At 55.5% G+C, this 17255-nt stretch overlaps 2 protein-coding genes across 2 annotated transcripts in view; one reads left to right on the forward strand and one right to left on the reverse strand.

Annotated features, from left to right (window-relative positions):
• Window positions 1-116: 116 nt before the first annotated feature.
• LOC119100162 (plectin) lies at window positions 117-3916 on the forward strand. Its single transcript, XM_037223272.1, has 3 exons — window positions 117-393; window positions 636-974; window positions 1023-3916. Exons 1-3 carry the CDS (start codon window positions 169-171, stop codon window positions 3813-3815), a joined length of 3357 nt encoding a protein of 1118 aa, XP_037079167.1. The 5' UTR covers window positions 117-168; the 3' UTR covers window positions 3816-3916.
• A 3968-nt stretch (window positions 3917-7884) lies between these two features.
• LOC119100719 (glutamate receptor ionotropic, kainate 2) overlaps window positions 7885-17255 on the reverse strand; it is a 28812-nt gene continuing 19441 nt past the window's right edge. The window contains exons 15-18 of the mRNA XM_037223808.1: window positions 16603-16832; window positions 10277-10386; window positions 9885-10034; window positions 7885-9156 (exon numbers count right to left, since the gene is read on the reverse strand). Of these exons, the coding sequence (XP_037079703.1) occupies window positions 8968-9156; window positions 9885-10034; window positions 10277-10386; window positions 16603-16832 (679 nt within the window). The 3' untranslated portion in view covers window positions 7885-8967. The remainder of the gene's footprint in view (window positions 9157-9884; window positions 10035-10276; window positions 10387-16602; window positions 16833-17255) is intronic.

Below are 17255 nucleotides of genomic sequence, written 5' to 3' on the forward strand. Positions count from 1 at the left end.
TCGGCCAGCGTCGTCACGCAGCCGGTGGGCTCGGACGGCGTCATCCTGTCGGCCATCGGCAGCCAGAGTGGCGGTGCCGGCGCTGCGGCCGCCGGCAACCCGCCAGCGACGGCCGAGCCGGCGTCGGCGGTGGCGGCCGGCTGCCGCTGCGCTGAGGTTGAGGACCGGATGGACGCGCTGCGGGCCGAAGAGCGACAGCTGTGCGGCCAGTTGCTGCAGATGTGCGACGGCCTGGAGCGGCTGGACGCCCGCGCCGAGGGGTTGGAGCAGAGTCAGCGCCAGGCGGCGGCAGAGGCGGACCGTCGCCAGCAGCTAGAGCAGCAGGCGCTCTTGCTGCGCCGTACCGCCGAGGGGCAGGCGCTGAGAATCAAGGAGCTGGAGCTATTGGTGCAGGTCAGTTCCGGCGCGAGGGTAGTGGTGCTGCAGTCTAGTGTGATGTTCGGTTTGAGGCTCGGTTATGGTTCTCTCCTTTTCTCGAAATGACTTGTGTGTTAGACATGCAGATTCTTAAGTGCACAGGGGAGCTCAGTATTTCGCTGATCCGAAGTGTTCCCCAAGCTGTCACTCTGCTCGTCTCGTGCGCGCCACATCCATCTGTCCGTTGCTCGATCGGTGACGGTTCCCCGGTCCGCTAGGTGGCGCGCGAGAGCGAGCTGGACGCCCACGAGAACACGTGCCAGCTGGCGGATCGGCTATCGTCACTGGAGGGGGAGCTGGCCAGCAGTGAGTCCCAGCGCCAGACACTGGAGGAGATGCGGGACGACCTGCTCCGCCAGCTGGTCGACACGGTAGATCAATTGAACGAAGGCCGCGCGCAGCGCGAGCACGGCGAGCGTGAGCAGGCGCTGCTGCGGCACCGTTGCGACGCCCTGGACGCCGACCTGCGGCGCACGTCGCAGCAGATTGCCGAGCGCGAACAGGAGGCGGCCGTGCTGCGCGACGGCCTGGACGAGGCGCGCCAGCTGAACCGGCAGCTGTCGGCCGAGGACGAGCGACTGGCGGCGCGGCTGGCGGCGGCGCAGACCGAGGTCGAGTCGTGCCAGGCGGAGCGCGGCGAGGCCGAGCTACGGCTGGCCGCGCTCGACGGCAGCCTGGCGTCACTCGGCCAGGAGCGCGACGAGCTGGCCGCCTCCCGCGCCGACCTGCAGCGGCAGCTGGACGAGCGTGGCATCGAGCAGCGCCGCGCCCAGGCGGCGCTCGACGAGCTGCTGCGCCACAAGACCGAGTTGAACGAGCGGCTAGAGGAGTTGGGTGCCGAGACCGAGCAGTCGGCGCGCGCAACGGCAGAGTTGCTCCGCGTGCGCGACGCCGTGGAGCGGCAGCTGGCGGAGGCGCGCGAGGAGGTGGGCCGCGTCTCGGTCGAGTTGAGCGGCGAGGCGGAGCGCCGTCGGCAACTCAGCTCCGAGCTCTGGTACGCTGGCCTGCAGCGGCGCCTGACGGAGCAGGACGCCGCCGACCTGGCGCGCGCGCTGGAGGAGAAGGAGCGCGCCATCCGCAGCATGAAAGAGGTGTGGCGCAGCAAGCAGGTGCGCCTCGAGGAGCTGGCGCAGCGCGTCGATGGGATGCAGGCCGCCATCCACAGCGCGTCGAACGAACTGGAGCAAGCGAGAGATGACGTGCGGGCAGAGCGCATGCGCGCCGAGGAGCTGGCGCAGCTCGAGCGCGGCCGCCAAGAGATGCTGGCACTGCTCCAACAGGAGAAGGCGGCGCTGGCGCTGGCCGTGGCCGAGCGCCAGGACGAGTTGGACGAGGCGCGCTGCGAGCTGGACGCGGTGCGCTCCGATCTGGTCCGTGCGGCGCGGGCGGCGGACGAGCAAACGGCGTGTCTGCAGTCCGAGCTGGAGCAGGTGGAGGCACGCTGTGACCGCGCTCAGGTGGAGCTGGAGTCGGTCAGAGGTGAATTGCGCGAGAGCAACGCCGAGGTCGAGCTTAGGGCGAGCGAGGTGGAGGCGCTAACCGCGACGCTGAAGGACACGCAGGAAGTGTTGGTGGGCAAGTCCGCCGAGATCAGTGCTCTGCAGACGGACATCTGCGAAAAGGAGGATGCCATCACCGTGCTGGAGTGTAGGCTGGAGAGCCTGGACGCCGAAGGGCGGCGCCAGAAGGAGGAGCTGCGCAAGCTGGAGGAGCGCGGCGGGACGCTGACGGACCGCGTGGCAACCCTGGAGCGCGAGGCGGCGGAGCGGACCGAGCAGCTGTCGCTGACCGCGGCAGCGCTCGCCGAGAAGACGGACAGCTTGATTAGTCTGTGCTCGGCGCGCGACCTGCAGGAGGCGGCGCTGAACGAGCTTGGCCTGCGGCTGAACAAGCAGCGGTCGGCGCTGGTCGACGGCGAGGCAGCGTTAGAGCTGGCGCGCGGCGACGGCGCCGAACTGCGCCGACGTTGCCAGGAACTGGAGCTGACCGGCGAGGCGACGCGGCTGGAGCTGGTGGCGCTGCAGGCGACGATGGCCGAACGCGAGGACGAGCTGGTCGCGGTGCGCCGCCACCTGATCGACGTGCGTGAACAGAACGGCGACCTGGCGCACGTTTGTGACGAGCAACGCCAGGAGCTGGCGCTGAGAGCGAGCTCGCTGCAGCTGGCTGAGGACCGGCTGGCGGACGGGGAGGCCCAGCTGGCGGGCCTTCGCCGGCAGACCGACGATCTCACCCGCACCTGCGACGAGTCCCGGCAGGAGATGGCCCTGAAGCAGCGCGAGCTGACGGAGGCGGCGGACAAGCTGAACAACATGGAGGCTGAACTGGCGACCACCCAGCATGAGCTGCAGGATGCAGAAAGCAGGCTGGAAGAGAAGGAGAAGGAGTTGAAACTCAAGCACGTCGTGTTGGAAGAGGCAGAAGAGAGACTGAAGCTCAAGGAGTGTGAACTGTCTGACCTCCGTCAGCAGAATAACGACCTGGAGCGCGACTGCGACGGCTCCCGCCAGGAGCTGGTGCTAAAGGAGAAAGAGCTGAAAGAAGCAGGCGACAAATTGGCAACGAAGGAGCGTGAACTGAACGAACTAAAAGAGCAGAGTGTTGACCTGTCGCGCCAGTGTAATGACTTCCGGCAGCAGGTGATCGACAGGGAGACCGAAGTGCGGCAGGCGGAGGACAGACTTAAAGCCAAAGAGACAGAGCTTGCTGATCTCAACAAGGAGAACGGGGACCTGGCGCGCGCCTGTGGAGATGTTCGAAAGGAGATGGCTGTCAGACAAACTGAGCTAAGGCAGGCAGAAGACCATTTGGAGGCTGAAAGAGCCCAGTTGATACTAAAAAACGCCGAGCTGCTGCAGACAGAGGCCGAGCTGAAAACCAAGGATAGTGAGCTGGCCGAGCTTCGCGAGCAAAACTGCGAACTGGAGCGCATCCGCGACGAAAGCCACCAGGAATTAGCGCTGAAACAGACGGAGCTGCGGGCGGCTGATGACCATTTGCGGGCGAAGGAGGGTGAGCTGACGTTGAAGCAGACTGAACTCTTGCAGGCAGAAGACAAGTTGAAGGCCAGGGAGGCGGAGCTGGCCGACCAACGGCAGGAGGTGGACCGGCTGAAGAGGGTGAATGCCGATGCCGTCGCGTCGCATAAGGAGGCCCAGGCGGTGGTGGACAACGTCAAGAGGAGCATGGAGGAGATGAAGTCGCTGTACGAGGAGATCATCGACGAGAAGGACTCAAACATCGCCGACCTTAAGGAACAGGTGGACGCCGTCGTTCAGGAGAAGCTCGGGCAGGCTGAGCTGGCCCGAACCCAGCGTGAGGAACTGGCCGCCAAGCTGGAGAAGGCCGAGAATGCTCGGAAGGAGACCGACGAAGGAATGCACCGTCCTGCGGAATGAGATCAAGCTGACGAACACGTCCATCGAGTACCTGGAGGCCCAGCGGCAGCAGGCGGCGGCCGCCATCGAGGCCGCCTCGCGCGCGCACCGTGACCAGCTGTCGGCTGCCGAGGCTGCAGCCGCCTCGCACCGCAGCCGCGCTGACGAGGCGGACCGGCAGGCGACTGCGCTGCGCGAAGAGGTTCGCGTGACCCGCCTCCTAGTGGCCGAGGAGCAGCGCCACGGCGCTCGTGTACAAGGCGAATGTGACGACTGGCGCGCGCGCGCCGACTGCGCCGAGTCGGAGCGCACCCGGCTGGACGGCCAGCTGGCGGCGGCGCGCGCCGAGCACGACAAGCTGGTGGAGGAGCGGCGCGCAGATGCGACCGTCCGGGAGCAGCTTCAGCAGCGCGCCGCAGAGTTGGAGGCCAGCCACGAGCGCGACCTCGAGCAGCTGTACGAGAGCTTCTCGGACATCCGCCAGAAGCTGCAGCAGGCGTACCACAAGGAGGCGGTGCTGCGCGAGGCGGCGGAGGAGACGCCGCGCCTGCGCCAGGCGCTGCTGCAGGCGGAGCAGGAGGCCCGGGAGAGGGCCGAGGCGCTCAACCAAGCCGAGTCGCGCCTGCAGACGTTCGAGGAGCACAACGAATGGAAGGACAAGTACGAGAAGCTGTTCGCCCTCGTTGAACCGTTTCAGGTTGGTGTTATCAGCTGTGGCTCTTGACGGAGCCAAAGCCGTCTTCTGCTGCTTTTACGCTGTATGTATTTAAGTTAGTAACCAAATTCGCTGTGTTTTCTTCCACTCTTTCTGTTCTTTGCTGCCAGGGATTGTTTGTCATGCATTGAGTAGCTTGCTTAATTAGTGTTCACTGATGCAAATATACCTGTTTAGCTGTGAACAAACGGTCCTCGCTTGCTTCGCCGCGTAGGGCAGCAACGTTATTGGCATCTTCGGTGCCGCTTCTGGTCGCATAGCAGTGGTTCGTGTGATATTGATAGTTCCACCTTCAACATTTGTTACTCTGTTTTTATCATGTGCATCAGTTAGTATGTTTGAGCTGTTAGCACCAATGGATCACTAAGATATTTACGTTCAACATTTTCTCTGGCGTGCGGAGGCGCGGGTGACTCACACTCTCTCCATTGATTGGCAGTCTTCTGCTAATGGTCATGACAATCTCATCAGCTGCCGAGATTTATGGTCTGTTCTCGACGGCGTGGTTTTTGCTCGGCTTGTTTCCTTTGCCTATGCGAATGTCGGAGAAATTTCACATGTTCACTCCTCTCACGCGCTTTGGCGCCGGTATTGGACGTGCGTAAATTTACGTGGCACATCGCCCCAAAAGTTGAGCCTGTCTTTTGCATATTTGGTCGCAGCTCATGCAGTCCTTGTGCTTAGTGCCTGGCTAAACGTTGAGAGCACACTGGCAGGCAGACAACTATATGATCATAATTTAGTCAGGTTTTCTTTTCGTGTCTATCCTCCAGCGAACTGCGGTATTATCGTCTACTGCTCGGCCCATTAGTTAGGGCTGTTACACGAAATAGCACCTGAAACGGGTTTGAGTGAAAACCGCCGATGGCTTCCGCAGCGTTGCGTCTGCCTCGCCGTTTGTGCTGGTGGCCAGCGGCCGCCGAGTACCGTCTGCAGTGTGCCCCCCCCCCCCCCCTCGCCCGGCTTGCCTGGCGCCACGCATAGCGCGCTGACCCCGCCGTCGCCGATCGGCAGGCGCAGCTGGAGTTGTACCGGGCCGAGCGGCGCTGTCTGCTGGAGCAGTCAGAGGGCACGCGCGCCGAGCTGGAGCGGCTGGCCGGGCAGTACTCCCAGCTGCTCGGACACCAGAACAAGCGCCAGAAGATCCGGCACATCATGCGGCTGAAGGAGGAGAACCTGACCCTCAAGAGCGTGAGTGGGTTAGCAGCTGTGTCGAGGCGGGCTAACTGAGGACGCTCAAAGTTATTGGCACGCATGACTTTATGACGTATTTATAGGTTATAGCACGCAATCGACTGGGACGCCGGACAGGGTTTTGCGCCTGGGACAGGTCACGTGTCGAGGCCATTCGTCAGCTTCTGTGGCCGCTGTCTCCCTGGGATGTATCGCAGACCGGCAGGAGGATTGGCACATGTTCCCGACAGGCTGACCCGACCTGAGACGTTTGCTCTACTCTCCACAGAACCTGGCAGACGCCGAGAAGAAGCTGAAGCGGCAGCGCGTGGTGGTTCGCCAGCTTGAAGAGCGGCTGCGCGGCGACCAGAACTCCACCCTGCTCAACGCCACCGCCAGCTCCAAGTCCAAGATGCGGGGTAGTTATGACCTCTCCAAAACGGTGGCCGACCCACATCAAATGCGGGTAAGATGCTGTTGGGTGTTGCGGTCATCGGTAGGGAATACCAGGGCGGACTCCGAGCTGCGCGGTGCAGGACGCTTCGCTTCGGAATAGCAGGCACCTGGGTGACATATGACCTCGTAGTCGCAGCCTCCGAAAGCACCAATAAGTAACGAATAGCAGGTCTCGGTGTCTGGCTCAGCTCACCTGGATCGCCGCAACGTCCGCAGTTGCGCCATGTGTCTTATGCAGCGCTGTGCGTTTCGCTTGTTCTGTTGGTCCGGAACACCGCGGCGTCCTTTCCGCCGCGTCGCTGGTTGCACTCGTTCGTGCCGTTCAGGTCGTGATGTCTATTCCAGGACGGCCTGTCGCTTCTGGCGGTGACCCCGTTGAAGGAGAACTCGGCCAATCGGACCATGGGCTCCCCGATGGCCGCCAGCTCGTCCGTCAAGTCTGCCCGCGGCCCGCTCCAGCTCAGCTGAGCGCCGCCCGCAGCGGCGCGTCCCACCCCGCCCTGGACAGTACTCAACACCCGGTGCGGCTCCACGTCGAGACGTGCTGCTCTGGCGCTGCAGCCTTGCCAAGCTGCGCCGTTCTGCGCTAGTCAGCCTGGAGTGGACGCGGCTGCAGTGCTGTCTGTTGTACGTGTGGAGACCATCTGGGCTCAAACCACGCCCCATCTTGCGCATGCTCTCGCCCCTTTGTGTGAACTGTCGTTCTGCCGCCCGTGCGCCGTAGCCAAGACGCGGGTTTCGACTATCTGCGCTTCAAAGGTCGGTAGGGAAGCATTCGTTTCCATTGTGGTTTGGTGGGTCGTGAAGCTATTAGTGTTCAGGGGCCTGGTGCACAGTTGCTACCCGTCGCACCAAGCTATGTCAACAATCCAAAGCCTGTCGTTTTAGCTGTGTGGGACAATTCGCACACTGCGCACGGCGCATTCTAACAATAAACGTAGTTCAGTCGCTGCAGTACAAGCGTTTCTTCGTTGGCGATTAGCCTTGCATGACTCCCTTGCGGCCGTTTCCTCGCGAAAAGGCATCTTTTGCCTGAACACCCTAGTCATAACGATGACATGGGCACTGGTAGGCCCAGAGGGAGTTAAGATGAAGCAAATAGTAAATGACATGCGGTGACTGGTGAGCGTAGCGCTGTTGGCAACTCTACTGGCAGAGCAGACGGTCAGCTCGGCAGAACTGCACACGGGTCGGGCGGCCGTGTCACCCACCGCGCGGAAACTGCTTCGTCGCTGGCTCCAGCGACGGGCACTTCCAGCTGCCTGCATGTTTCAGTAGGGCACGTGGGCTGCGTGGAGTTTCAATATCAGAACATCAAGGAGTCGATGCAACCGCGCGCTTATCACATGCACTAAGCCGAAACATTGACACGTGCCATATATAGACGTGTCCATGTACTTGCGAGTGCCCACTGATGGTGCGTCCCGCGCTGTTGTACACTCAAAAGCGACGACTGGTGGATGGAGTAGTTCGGATCAGGTTGAAATCTTCAAAAGATCAGATGAAGAAGTCGCCTTAAGTTGGACAAGCGAGACCGATCAATTGAGCGTAGTTTCATAGCTGGCTCAGAGAGACGCATTCCGCCACTAGACACGTGCTGGCACGCCGCGGAAGAGTGTCACTGGGTAGAGACTTTCGGACAGCAGTTGGCCCGAAAACCAAACATCGACGCACAGTCCGAGCAGCAAGCGTTTGCTGCCTTCGGCCATAACAAAACCAAGCTGTGGCTCGACTCGGGGTGAGGTTTCATAGTGGCGCAACTGTCGTGTAAGTGAGCTCTTAGGTGCTAGTAAATGACAGAACTGGTTGCAGCTCACAGTAATGGTGATCAGTCAATGTTCATGTATTTTGTGAGTTAATGAGCCCGATTGTCAAGTCACATGCCACTCAGTCATTATCAAACGAAAATGCTCGCAAATTACTGCTCCTCTTAGGCCTCTCAGTGAAAAACAGGCCCTAAGCCCACGCTGTTGCTGTTTGGTGTCCAGGCACGAGACCACGACGGGAAAGCATCAGCATGCACCCATCGACGATCTACGGCACAGTGTACCTCTATGTATGTATATTGATTGGTCAGCCCAGTACTGCCATGATCGGGTCCTCGCGGCTGGCTGCCGCACGGGGGTCGGAGGCCGCACCATTGTGGCCTCCGAGGGATCTATGACGTCAACCCCGCACCTGCCGATCTGGCGCCGGCCGAGCCTACTGTCGCCGCATGTGACCGTGCCCTCAGACCAGGGATGCACGGAGGGAGCCGTGCACGCCCTAACGTGGGAAAAAGTGGGTGCGATGGCTGCGAGCGCGTGTCGATAGCCGCTAATCCCGAACGGCCACATGCACCCCCCCCAAGCCATCACCAGTCACCCAGGCCGTGATACGACCCAAGGCCGCTACATGGCGCCACAGGCCCTCACATGCCACCACAGGTCGTCAAACGTCACTCCAAGCCGTCACACGTAACTCCAAGTCATCACACATCTCCCCAAGCCGTCACACGTCACTCAAAGTCATCACACGTCACTCAAAGCCTCACACGTCGCCCCAACTCGCTACACGTCGCTCCAAACGGTCATGTCGCCCGCTACCCCAGGCCGTCACGCGTCAGTCCATGCCGTCACGCATCACCCAGGACATCACACGTCATCCGCCGCCATCACACGCCAACCTGGACAGGCAAAACCACCACGACCCTGGACCGCCACACGTCACCCCGGACCGCCACATCAGCCCAGGCCGTCACACGTCATCCCAGGTCACCACACGTCACCCCAGACCATCACACGACCGCAGACCGCCGTATGTCACCCCGGTCCGCCGCCAGCCGACCGGTCAGGACACGGCCGGCGTGTCGTAGCCGGCGAAGGCGGGGGCATGTTTCTCGGCAGCGCCGCTAGGGAACGCCACCAGGCCGCTGCCCCCCGAGCTGCGGCGGTCGGCCGTGATGCGGGCCGGCTTGGTGCTGCCGCGGCAGCGCAGGATGACGTGAAGCTCGCGGCCCATCTCGGACAGGACTGATGTCTGCGGACAGGGGAGCAGGGCCGCCCGTCATCGCCGGCGAGCGGGCCGAGGAGGGGGCGGCGTGTGACGAACTGCACGTGACGGCGTTCTGCCACAGGCAGAGTGGGACGCTTGGGGAGACGAATGGTAGGCGGGTACACGGGCGGGCGACGTCACAGATTTTGAGTTGGGGGCAGGATTTTCGAGGGGCCGTCTGGACAAAATGGGGGCTACGGGTCAGTTTCGTGTTCAAAGACAGGGACACCGAGAACATGTGCTGCTTTATGAATCCGTTGCATGCATCATATCCTAGTAAACAGTGTCGGGAATCAAAAATAAAAAGAACGAGGGTTTTTAGTTATCCAGCTCCAATTACATTAAAGGCGTCTAGCTCAGTTATGGGGTTTCCTTGATCAGAAATTTTGTTATTTACGTACATGTAGTTTCAGCGTCTTTAGTTTGGGAAAGGGCTCCAATTTTGTTTTTGAGGGAAACCAAAACGTACTCTTGTCCCCCCCCCCCCCCCGGCGGAAGGGGCGACTGCTCACTCCGTCCCCCTGCCGTGCCGCCCCTGTGCGGATACAAATGTAGCATGCTTATACAACGAACAAAAAACGCATCGCGGATTAAAGCAATGCATGGTGACGCGCTTTCACGTCCTGCTTTGATGTATTTTCTTTTGCGGCGAGCGCAGTTTACCATCAGCAAACAGGGTGCATCCGCTGCTGCTCCGACGGTGATCGACTCACGTTGTTGTCAGCGGTCTGAGCGCGTAGGTGGAAGACGAACTCGACGATGGCGATGAGTGTGGCCACCACCATGCCGCCCATCAAGCAGACGAACACGCCGCCGACGTTCTCCAGATCCAGTTCGGACGCAATGGAACCGCCGCCGTCTTCCTACGCGTCAGGTCCCGACAGGTTACATCGGGTCACAGATGCGTTTCGTTCTAGTCAGGCCACCCAGGTATCCCGCTTGACCGTAGTACGACCCGGGCATTTTACATTGACGAAGCAGGAAACTAGCGACGAGGTCACCGATTCCCATACAGGCGCGAAACCACATTGTCTGGATCCGTTTAGCGCGTTACCACCCGAAGGTAGAAAAGAGGCATTAGTCATCAGTGAAAGTCGGTACGTACTTCGCATACTTTACGGTCACGCTCCCACCACATGCGCTTCAAGGCAGCCAGCTTGCCTTCTTCCTGCATGCGCAACATCTGCTGGTTCAGCTGATTGATCCATGGAGAACCTACAGACAAACAAAATACGTACAACAGTATATGAAGCAGGGAAAAGAGTAGGTCTCACGTGGGAGGCTATGTAGTTGCATCTGCGGCTAGATAACCGTGAACGAGCATCCAATGAGCCTTTGACCAAACGTGTCATTTAGTATGCCTTCGGGAGGGGGGGGGGGGGGGAGGCTGAGACCCGCCCAATGCTGGCTTGAGCCTCGCAGTGCTCTTCTGAGCCCCTACCTCAACCTCTTAACCTGCGTCAGACCAGGGGCCTAAGACGAACGCGCCCGGGCGGCGAGAAGTTGACTTGTCCTGAAATCTCCAACTTCCAGCCGCCGTATGAAAAAAACAGCGTTGTGGGGGTTTCGTCAAATCATGAAGAATGCACCCCAATTTTTTGCCTCAGGTCAAATGTGAGGTCTCCAGTGGTCACAAAACGTAAAAAACCGTCGTATCGATAGATGCAGTTAACACGCGTCCGGGTGGCCGGCTAGATATTCTTCGCTCGGGTGGGGGTGGGGGTCAATTTGACCCCCCGAGATCTCGGGAACTAAGAAAGCTAGAGACACCAAATTTGTAGGGTGCGTTGACCTGTACGTAAACTCACTTAGGTCAAAGTTGAGGAATCCTAGGTCATGGCCTTCAGGTCAAATAAGGTCAAGCAAGGTCAAATTCTAGGTCGGTCTCCAAAGTGCCCCCAGAGCCTAGATTATTGTTTCTGAGCAAAAGGTCACGAACTCATTCAAGGTAGATGGCATTATTTGACCTTTTGAAGGTCATGGTGACAACATCATACAAGACTGCTCTGAGTTTTGCTTTTGCATAAGCGACAAAGATTGCGCTAGGCAGCATGCTCATGAAACAAAATGTCGACCAGGGTCATCTCAGGTCAGTGAACTATTCGGATCTCTTACAAGTAAATGAGAGATGTATAATGCGGTTCCTGCTATCAATAAATTCGAAATGAGCACCAGAAACTATACCATACAGCAAGGCCTAGAGCAATCAAACAAGCTGGTTTTGACCTTGGTCTGACCTTCATACCTGACCTTAGGTCAACTAATTTGCTCCTTCAATACTTGCTTTGCCTATGAAAGCATCCCAGAGATGTATGGCTTCGTCAAACACCCTGTTGTTGCATCAGGTTGAACGATTCTCTCAAAATTGCGTTCGCTGAAACCATGGACTGACTTTGACTTGTCATAGGTCGGTGACCTTGCAAGGTACATCTAAATTTTGTATGTTAAATGATCCGCTATTCAATCGTCTACTGCTATGCAAAATTTGGCGCGGCTACGCCGTATTGTTCGAAACCATCTTGGAAAAACCTTTGGGTGGGGCCAATTTGCCCCCCCCCCCACCCGAGCGCGTGTCAAACCACGTTAATCAAACGAATTGACACATCAAGACGGACATTGAGGACACGGAAGTAAACAGACTGGGAGGGATCCATTCTTATCATTTCTGTTCTCAAAATTGATTAACCAGTAGCCTATAAGAGTGATGCTTTTTCACGATGTTCTTCTAAGTTTATCTTATTAGGGCATCTGCGGGAGAAAATCATTCCAAACACACAAATACCATTGTAGGTTGACTTAGAGGTTATCTGAGGCGAACTTAAGTCAAACTTATCAGCCATCCAAGTGGCAAATTTTAAGTGCTAGCTGGGTCTATGTGACCAATGCGCTGCTTTTCTGTGGTCAGAAATATTACATAGTTCATGTACAGGTACGCAAGATCGAATAGCTGTCGTATACATTATGCATAGTCCGTTCGACGCTTGCATGTAACTGTAGAAAACAGAGAACGGGCATGTTGGCACACAAAATTACACGCCATCAGCTTTACAAACACGATAAAGGGGTGGTTACACGTGTCGCACTGGTTCATTAGCCTCGCCGCTCTTGGCGACATAGGTCATTGACCTTGGATGACCTCATTTGACCCTGAATGTCCTCACACGACCCATTGTGACCTCGCTATGCATCACAATGGCATCACAATATGTTTTTAGTGGAGTATTCGAATTTTCTGTGCAAAATTGCCTTGTAAAACCGCATATTTTGAGCTTAGCATGTGTTTTCCAGAAGGTATCCATGGAAGTAAGTCAAGACCTCGGACAAGGCCATGTGCTCTGTGGTCACATAATAATTTTGCATCTGAGTTAGCGCTCTGCTGCATACGTTAACACCAAAACTACACTATGATTTGCAAAAATATGCTTTATTTCTGAAAAATAACAAGAACTGATCTGGCTTCACGTCACCACCCTTCTCGTTTTTTTGTTGTTGTTGAAAAATCTGGGATATGCAAAGTGTAGGTACCATACATGAACAGAGTTGAACAATGGCGCATTACCCACAAAAACTTGTGTGGTTAAAGTTTTTAGAAGTTGACCTCTGATATGACTCAAGCCATTTATATTGGTAGATGAAAGCTTCAAGTTTGCACAAAGAATGTCAAATTTATGATCATGACCAGTGCTCGAAAAACCGTAGGAGAAATTCTTCTTCACCAGCCGGGCACGGGTTAATACGTGCAAGCAAAAATAGGAATACCGCGTCAATAAAATTCAGCCAGTGTCTGCACTGGCAGTACACTAGGTGCCTGAGCGCATCACTACACTACCAGTGTAATCGTCACCATATATCATGATGATCGCTGCCAAATCGGCTTTAAATGGGAGGTCAGTTCTCAATAGGAATACAATTCTGGAACCGAAGAAACACTTTTGGTTGTCTTTTTTCGTCAGGGACGCAAATCCGAGGGGCTGAAAACGGCGGAGAAATCAGGACTTGTGATAGATAAGATGAGGTTAATCGGCTCAGCCACCGACCGATTTCAGAAAGGGACACCCCGGTCTGTGACTGTGGTCATGATCACGCGTACAGTAAGTTGCTTGATTACATGCTTCATTGCGATGCATTCACGGTTTGTGGAAAATTGCGCCTGAGTGGGTACCAACAAACCTTAGTGCGTCTTGAACCATATTAACTGGATATTTGCAGGGGTATTGGCCGTCTTATATGACCATGAGCACAAGTTTCCAAGCCTTTTCAGAGGACTTCGAGCGGTATACATGGCCTGTCTTGCTGGGCTTTTTGGCTCGCGCTGTGTGGGTTCTTTCATTGCCCATGGTCATCACACCCGGCATGTATCTGCAGGTACACATGCATATGCGTTCGTGTCTCGGACAGCCCTTGATCAGTCTGGGACCTTTTCAATGCGAACGCGCGCCCCTGATCATCGCAGGTAAGGTCTAAAGGTCTGTCAGGTGCTTACTAAACATTGCGTGTTTTTTATTCTGCCCAGGCCTCCTGACCTACTCATCCTTCGGTGCAGGTAAGACTTGTCACTAGGGGTGATCCGCAACGCTTTCCTACTGTTCTTAATTAACATGGAAGCTAAAATTTGTCGGCACACCCTTAATCAAACCCAACTTTTTTGGTAACAGCCTGACAAAATCATAATGTGCGTTTGCTGCGACCTTCGACTGATCAAGCCGACAGACGTGCGCCCGTGGCGTGCAAGAGCAGTAACTGTGTCGTAGAATGGAGACGCCCCTTCTGGGAGCGATGTTTACTTTCGTTATCATTCTCAGAGAAGGGGATGTCATCGAGCAGCTTTATGTCGGACGTCCACCGCGCCACGTCATGGCCCAGCAATGAAAGCCGGCTCCGCCGTCCGCGGCCGGACACAGATGGACGGCAACAGCTGAAACACAAACTATGCGTTGACACTCGAAAGATTTCGCTTCTTTCAGAAAGAGCCTTGCCTGAAAACCAGCACCACCGATTTTCCCCCATTCAATGGCAAATGCCAGCAGATGTGCCATGGATAAGTGCAAACGCCATTGTGGCCTGCATTGTACTGCTAGCTGCTGATCGCTTGCCCGCATAAACGTGTTGATGCCTTCGAAATTTAACATCTCCAGTAGTGACTTCCGACTGACATGTCATTGTTTACAGCTGATGCCCTCGTTGATACCAAACTGTTTGATCTGTGGCTACCATTCCTGTTGCTTAAAGTGTGATTCCCAGCATTACTCTTTGAAAGTGCCGTGGGTAGCTCTAGGGTAGCTCTAGCTCTAGCAGCACTGTCCAGATCTAGTGCTGATGAGCGAGGGAAGCAGGGTCTGTGATAGTCGTTTCAGAAGTGTCAGTCCCAGTTTGGGTACTTATATCGAGTGTTGGAGTATTTTTAGCACATTCTCAGACTTCATATTAGTGACAGGTTTCTAAACATGGTCCAAAAGCCGTGCAATATATCACATGGCATTGGCCTCCTGACGTTTATCCGGGTCTGGTAAGATCATTGCAGCTAAAATGCATAGCATGACGCACGCATAAGACGGGTCTGCTGTTCGTAATGTAACCTCCATCATGCAAATTGAAAAAAAAACACAGAAAACAACATGCAGGAGGTCACTTCATCCAACGCTAAAAAAGGTCACCTGCTATGAGCACGCAGATTACGAGGATACTCACTAATACAGATCACACAAGAAGGTCTACATATACTAAAACATCAACCCTCTGCAACCCTTTGCGACCCTCAGCAATACCAACTACTGACGGAAAAACGGAGCGACGGACAGAAGGAAATGAGGTCTAACGGATATGCATTGTAAACGCATTTGCAACCACCATGCGTATCCACAAGTGCGTCTTCTGCTTTACACTTGCCACCTCAGCCGACGCCATATAGTCTCGGCAGCTGAGCGCGTCGTAAAGCCCCTACTGGAGACGGACCTCCGTTCCTTTCACAAACAGGTATGCATCTTTTGCAGTATACTGTGAGAAAAAATTAGACAATCAGTTTAGAGTCTGTATGTCACCAGTATTCAATGACAACAACATTGACCTCCACCTCTGACTTCGCTTGAGTCAGAATCTCCTCACACATTTCCTATCCTAACCTCTCATCCACCTCGAACTTATCGCAAGAAGGACGATCCTGATAATGCGCAAACCTGCCATGTCACCCAAGTTATCAGAAATCATGTTTGAGTTTTTCATTGCGCGGGCATGCCGAAAGCTTGCATGCCAACACTAACATTATATATATATATATATATATATATATATATATATATATATATAGCATATTGCAACACAACAGCACTACCACGCATTGAAGCGCAAATGCTTTTAACACACCTTTCTAATGAATCAGCAGGACGGCCGAACTTAGCCGATCTCTCATTAGCCAATCCTGAACAGGACGGGCCGGCTTACCAATGATCATGTCTTCTAGCGAAGGACCCTGCTATGCAGCAATGGACGCGCTACCAAACAAAACATTCCGCGGAAAGCGAGGGTCTCCTAGTTTGCCAACCGAGCGGAATGAGAACCAGCCAGCCACCTGACCACCTGGCGCCTGTCACATGTGTTTTACAACGTTCCAGAGCGTCTCCACTACACGGTATTCGGCGAGCGGGATCGAGGGACTGAGGGACTGGAGCGGACCTCCGTGAGGGACTGGAGCGGTCAGGGGCGTCACTAAACAACCTTTTGGAGGGTCTGAGCCCCACAACGCTCCTCTGAGCTCCGTCAAGGCATATCAGCGAAGAGGAAATACCGGACCAAATAAACGCAGAACACTTACCCTAACTATTGATAACCAGGTCATGAGCACCTGAACACATCCCTACTAGCACGATGATAACTTTGGGCAAGATATAATCCTGTAGGTACCCCATGTTTCGTCATGTTAATTCCTCCATTTGTTAAGCCAGTCTGCAAATGTGTGACAAGTTTTTAATAATAATGTCTGGATTAGGATAAAAAAACAGTTCACTACAGTACACGGCGGCTTTGAAAAGTACAGGGTAGCCCAGATAAAAGCCAACTCACGTACTCCCCCAAAATGGCCAAGTGTGTTTGTCGCAGAATCGTGGCTGTGATGGTAAAACAACACGATCAGTGACGGCCGTAGTCATCAGTGATCCTCAATTATCATTCACTAATTTTTTTCTCTGTGAATTACACCTGTGGAAAGGTTTTTTAAAAAGGCAGCTCTCATTACCTCCGAATGGGGAGTCATTGCACCGCGCGAAAACAATTTTGAATCCACGGAAAATTAAACAAGTTCTTTTAAGTTCTGACAACGCGAATCCAAGCATCCGATGTGCGGAGAGATCCGGTTTTGGGAGTAGGTTAGGTCAACATTTTTGGTTAAGCCCCGACAACCGATTTGAGAAAAAAAGCACCCCTAGAAGCGGTACTCACCTGGCGGTAGGGCGATTCCGTATCCTTTGTTGTCAAGCAGGTCGCCAACCTGCGAGAGCTCACACATTTGCTCCACCACGTACTCGATGCTGGATGACTCCATGAAGTAGGCGTATTTCCCTTCATCGTCCTCGACCTTCTTGATGCCCGCTTTAGTGTCAAAAAACACACTTGGGTTCGCGTTCTTCATCACCTGCCACATCTTGTTGTACGGCCAGATCTTGGACGTTCTGTTGGGACACAGACATTGGGCTAAAGGCTTTCGAGCCGGTGACAACTGCATTCACGCCCCGGTACGGTTTGAACCGGCTGAGGCTTGGCTGTGCGTGGCACAAATGCCAACATATTGTACTGACTGAGGCTTGGCAGATCGTGGCATACATGCTAACGGGTTGTACCGACTGAGGCTTGGCAGAACGTGGCACAAATGCTAACGGGTTGTACCGACTGAGGCTTGGCAGAGCGTGGCATAAATGCTAACGGGTTGTACCGACTGAGGCTTGGCAGAGCGTGGCACTATGCTAACGGGTTGTACCGACTGAGGCTTGGCAGAGCGTGGCATACATGCTAACGGGTTGTACCGACTGAGGCTTGGCAGAACGTGGCACAAATGCTAACGGGTTGTACCGACTGAGGCTTGGCAGAACGTGGCA

Source organism: Pollicipes pollicipes, unplaced genomic scaffold, assembly GCF_011947565.3.
Source record: "Pollicipes pollicipes isolate AB1234 unplaced genomic scaffold, Ppol_2.1 Scaffold_4881;HRSCAF=5763_pilon_pilon_pilon, whole genome shotgun sequence".
Lineage (NCBI taxonomy): Eukaryota > Metazoa > Arthropoda > Thecostraca > Pollicipedomorpha > Pollicipedidae > Pollicipes > Pollicipes pollicipes.

Excerpts from the sequence above, each read along its gene's own strand:
- LOC119100162 (XM_037223272.1), top strand. The coding sequence starts at position 169 with ATGGACGCGCTGCGGGCCGAAGAGCGACAGCTGTGCGGCCAGTTGCTG. Across the intron at positions 394-635 it reads AGCTGGAGCTATTGGTGCAG|GTGGCGCGCGAGAGCGAGCT; the intron begins GTCAGTTCCGGC and ends CCGGTCCGCTAG. Across the intron at positions 975-1,022 it reads CGCGCCAGCTGAACCGGCAG|ACCGAGGTCGAGTCGTGCCA; the intron begins CTGTCGGCCGAG and ends GCGGCGGCGCAG.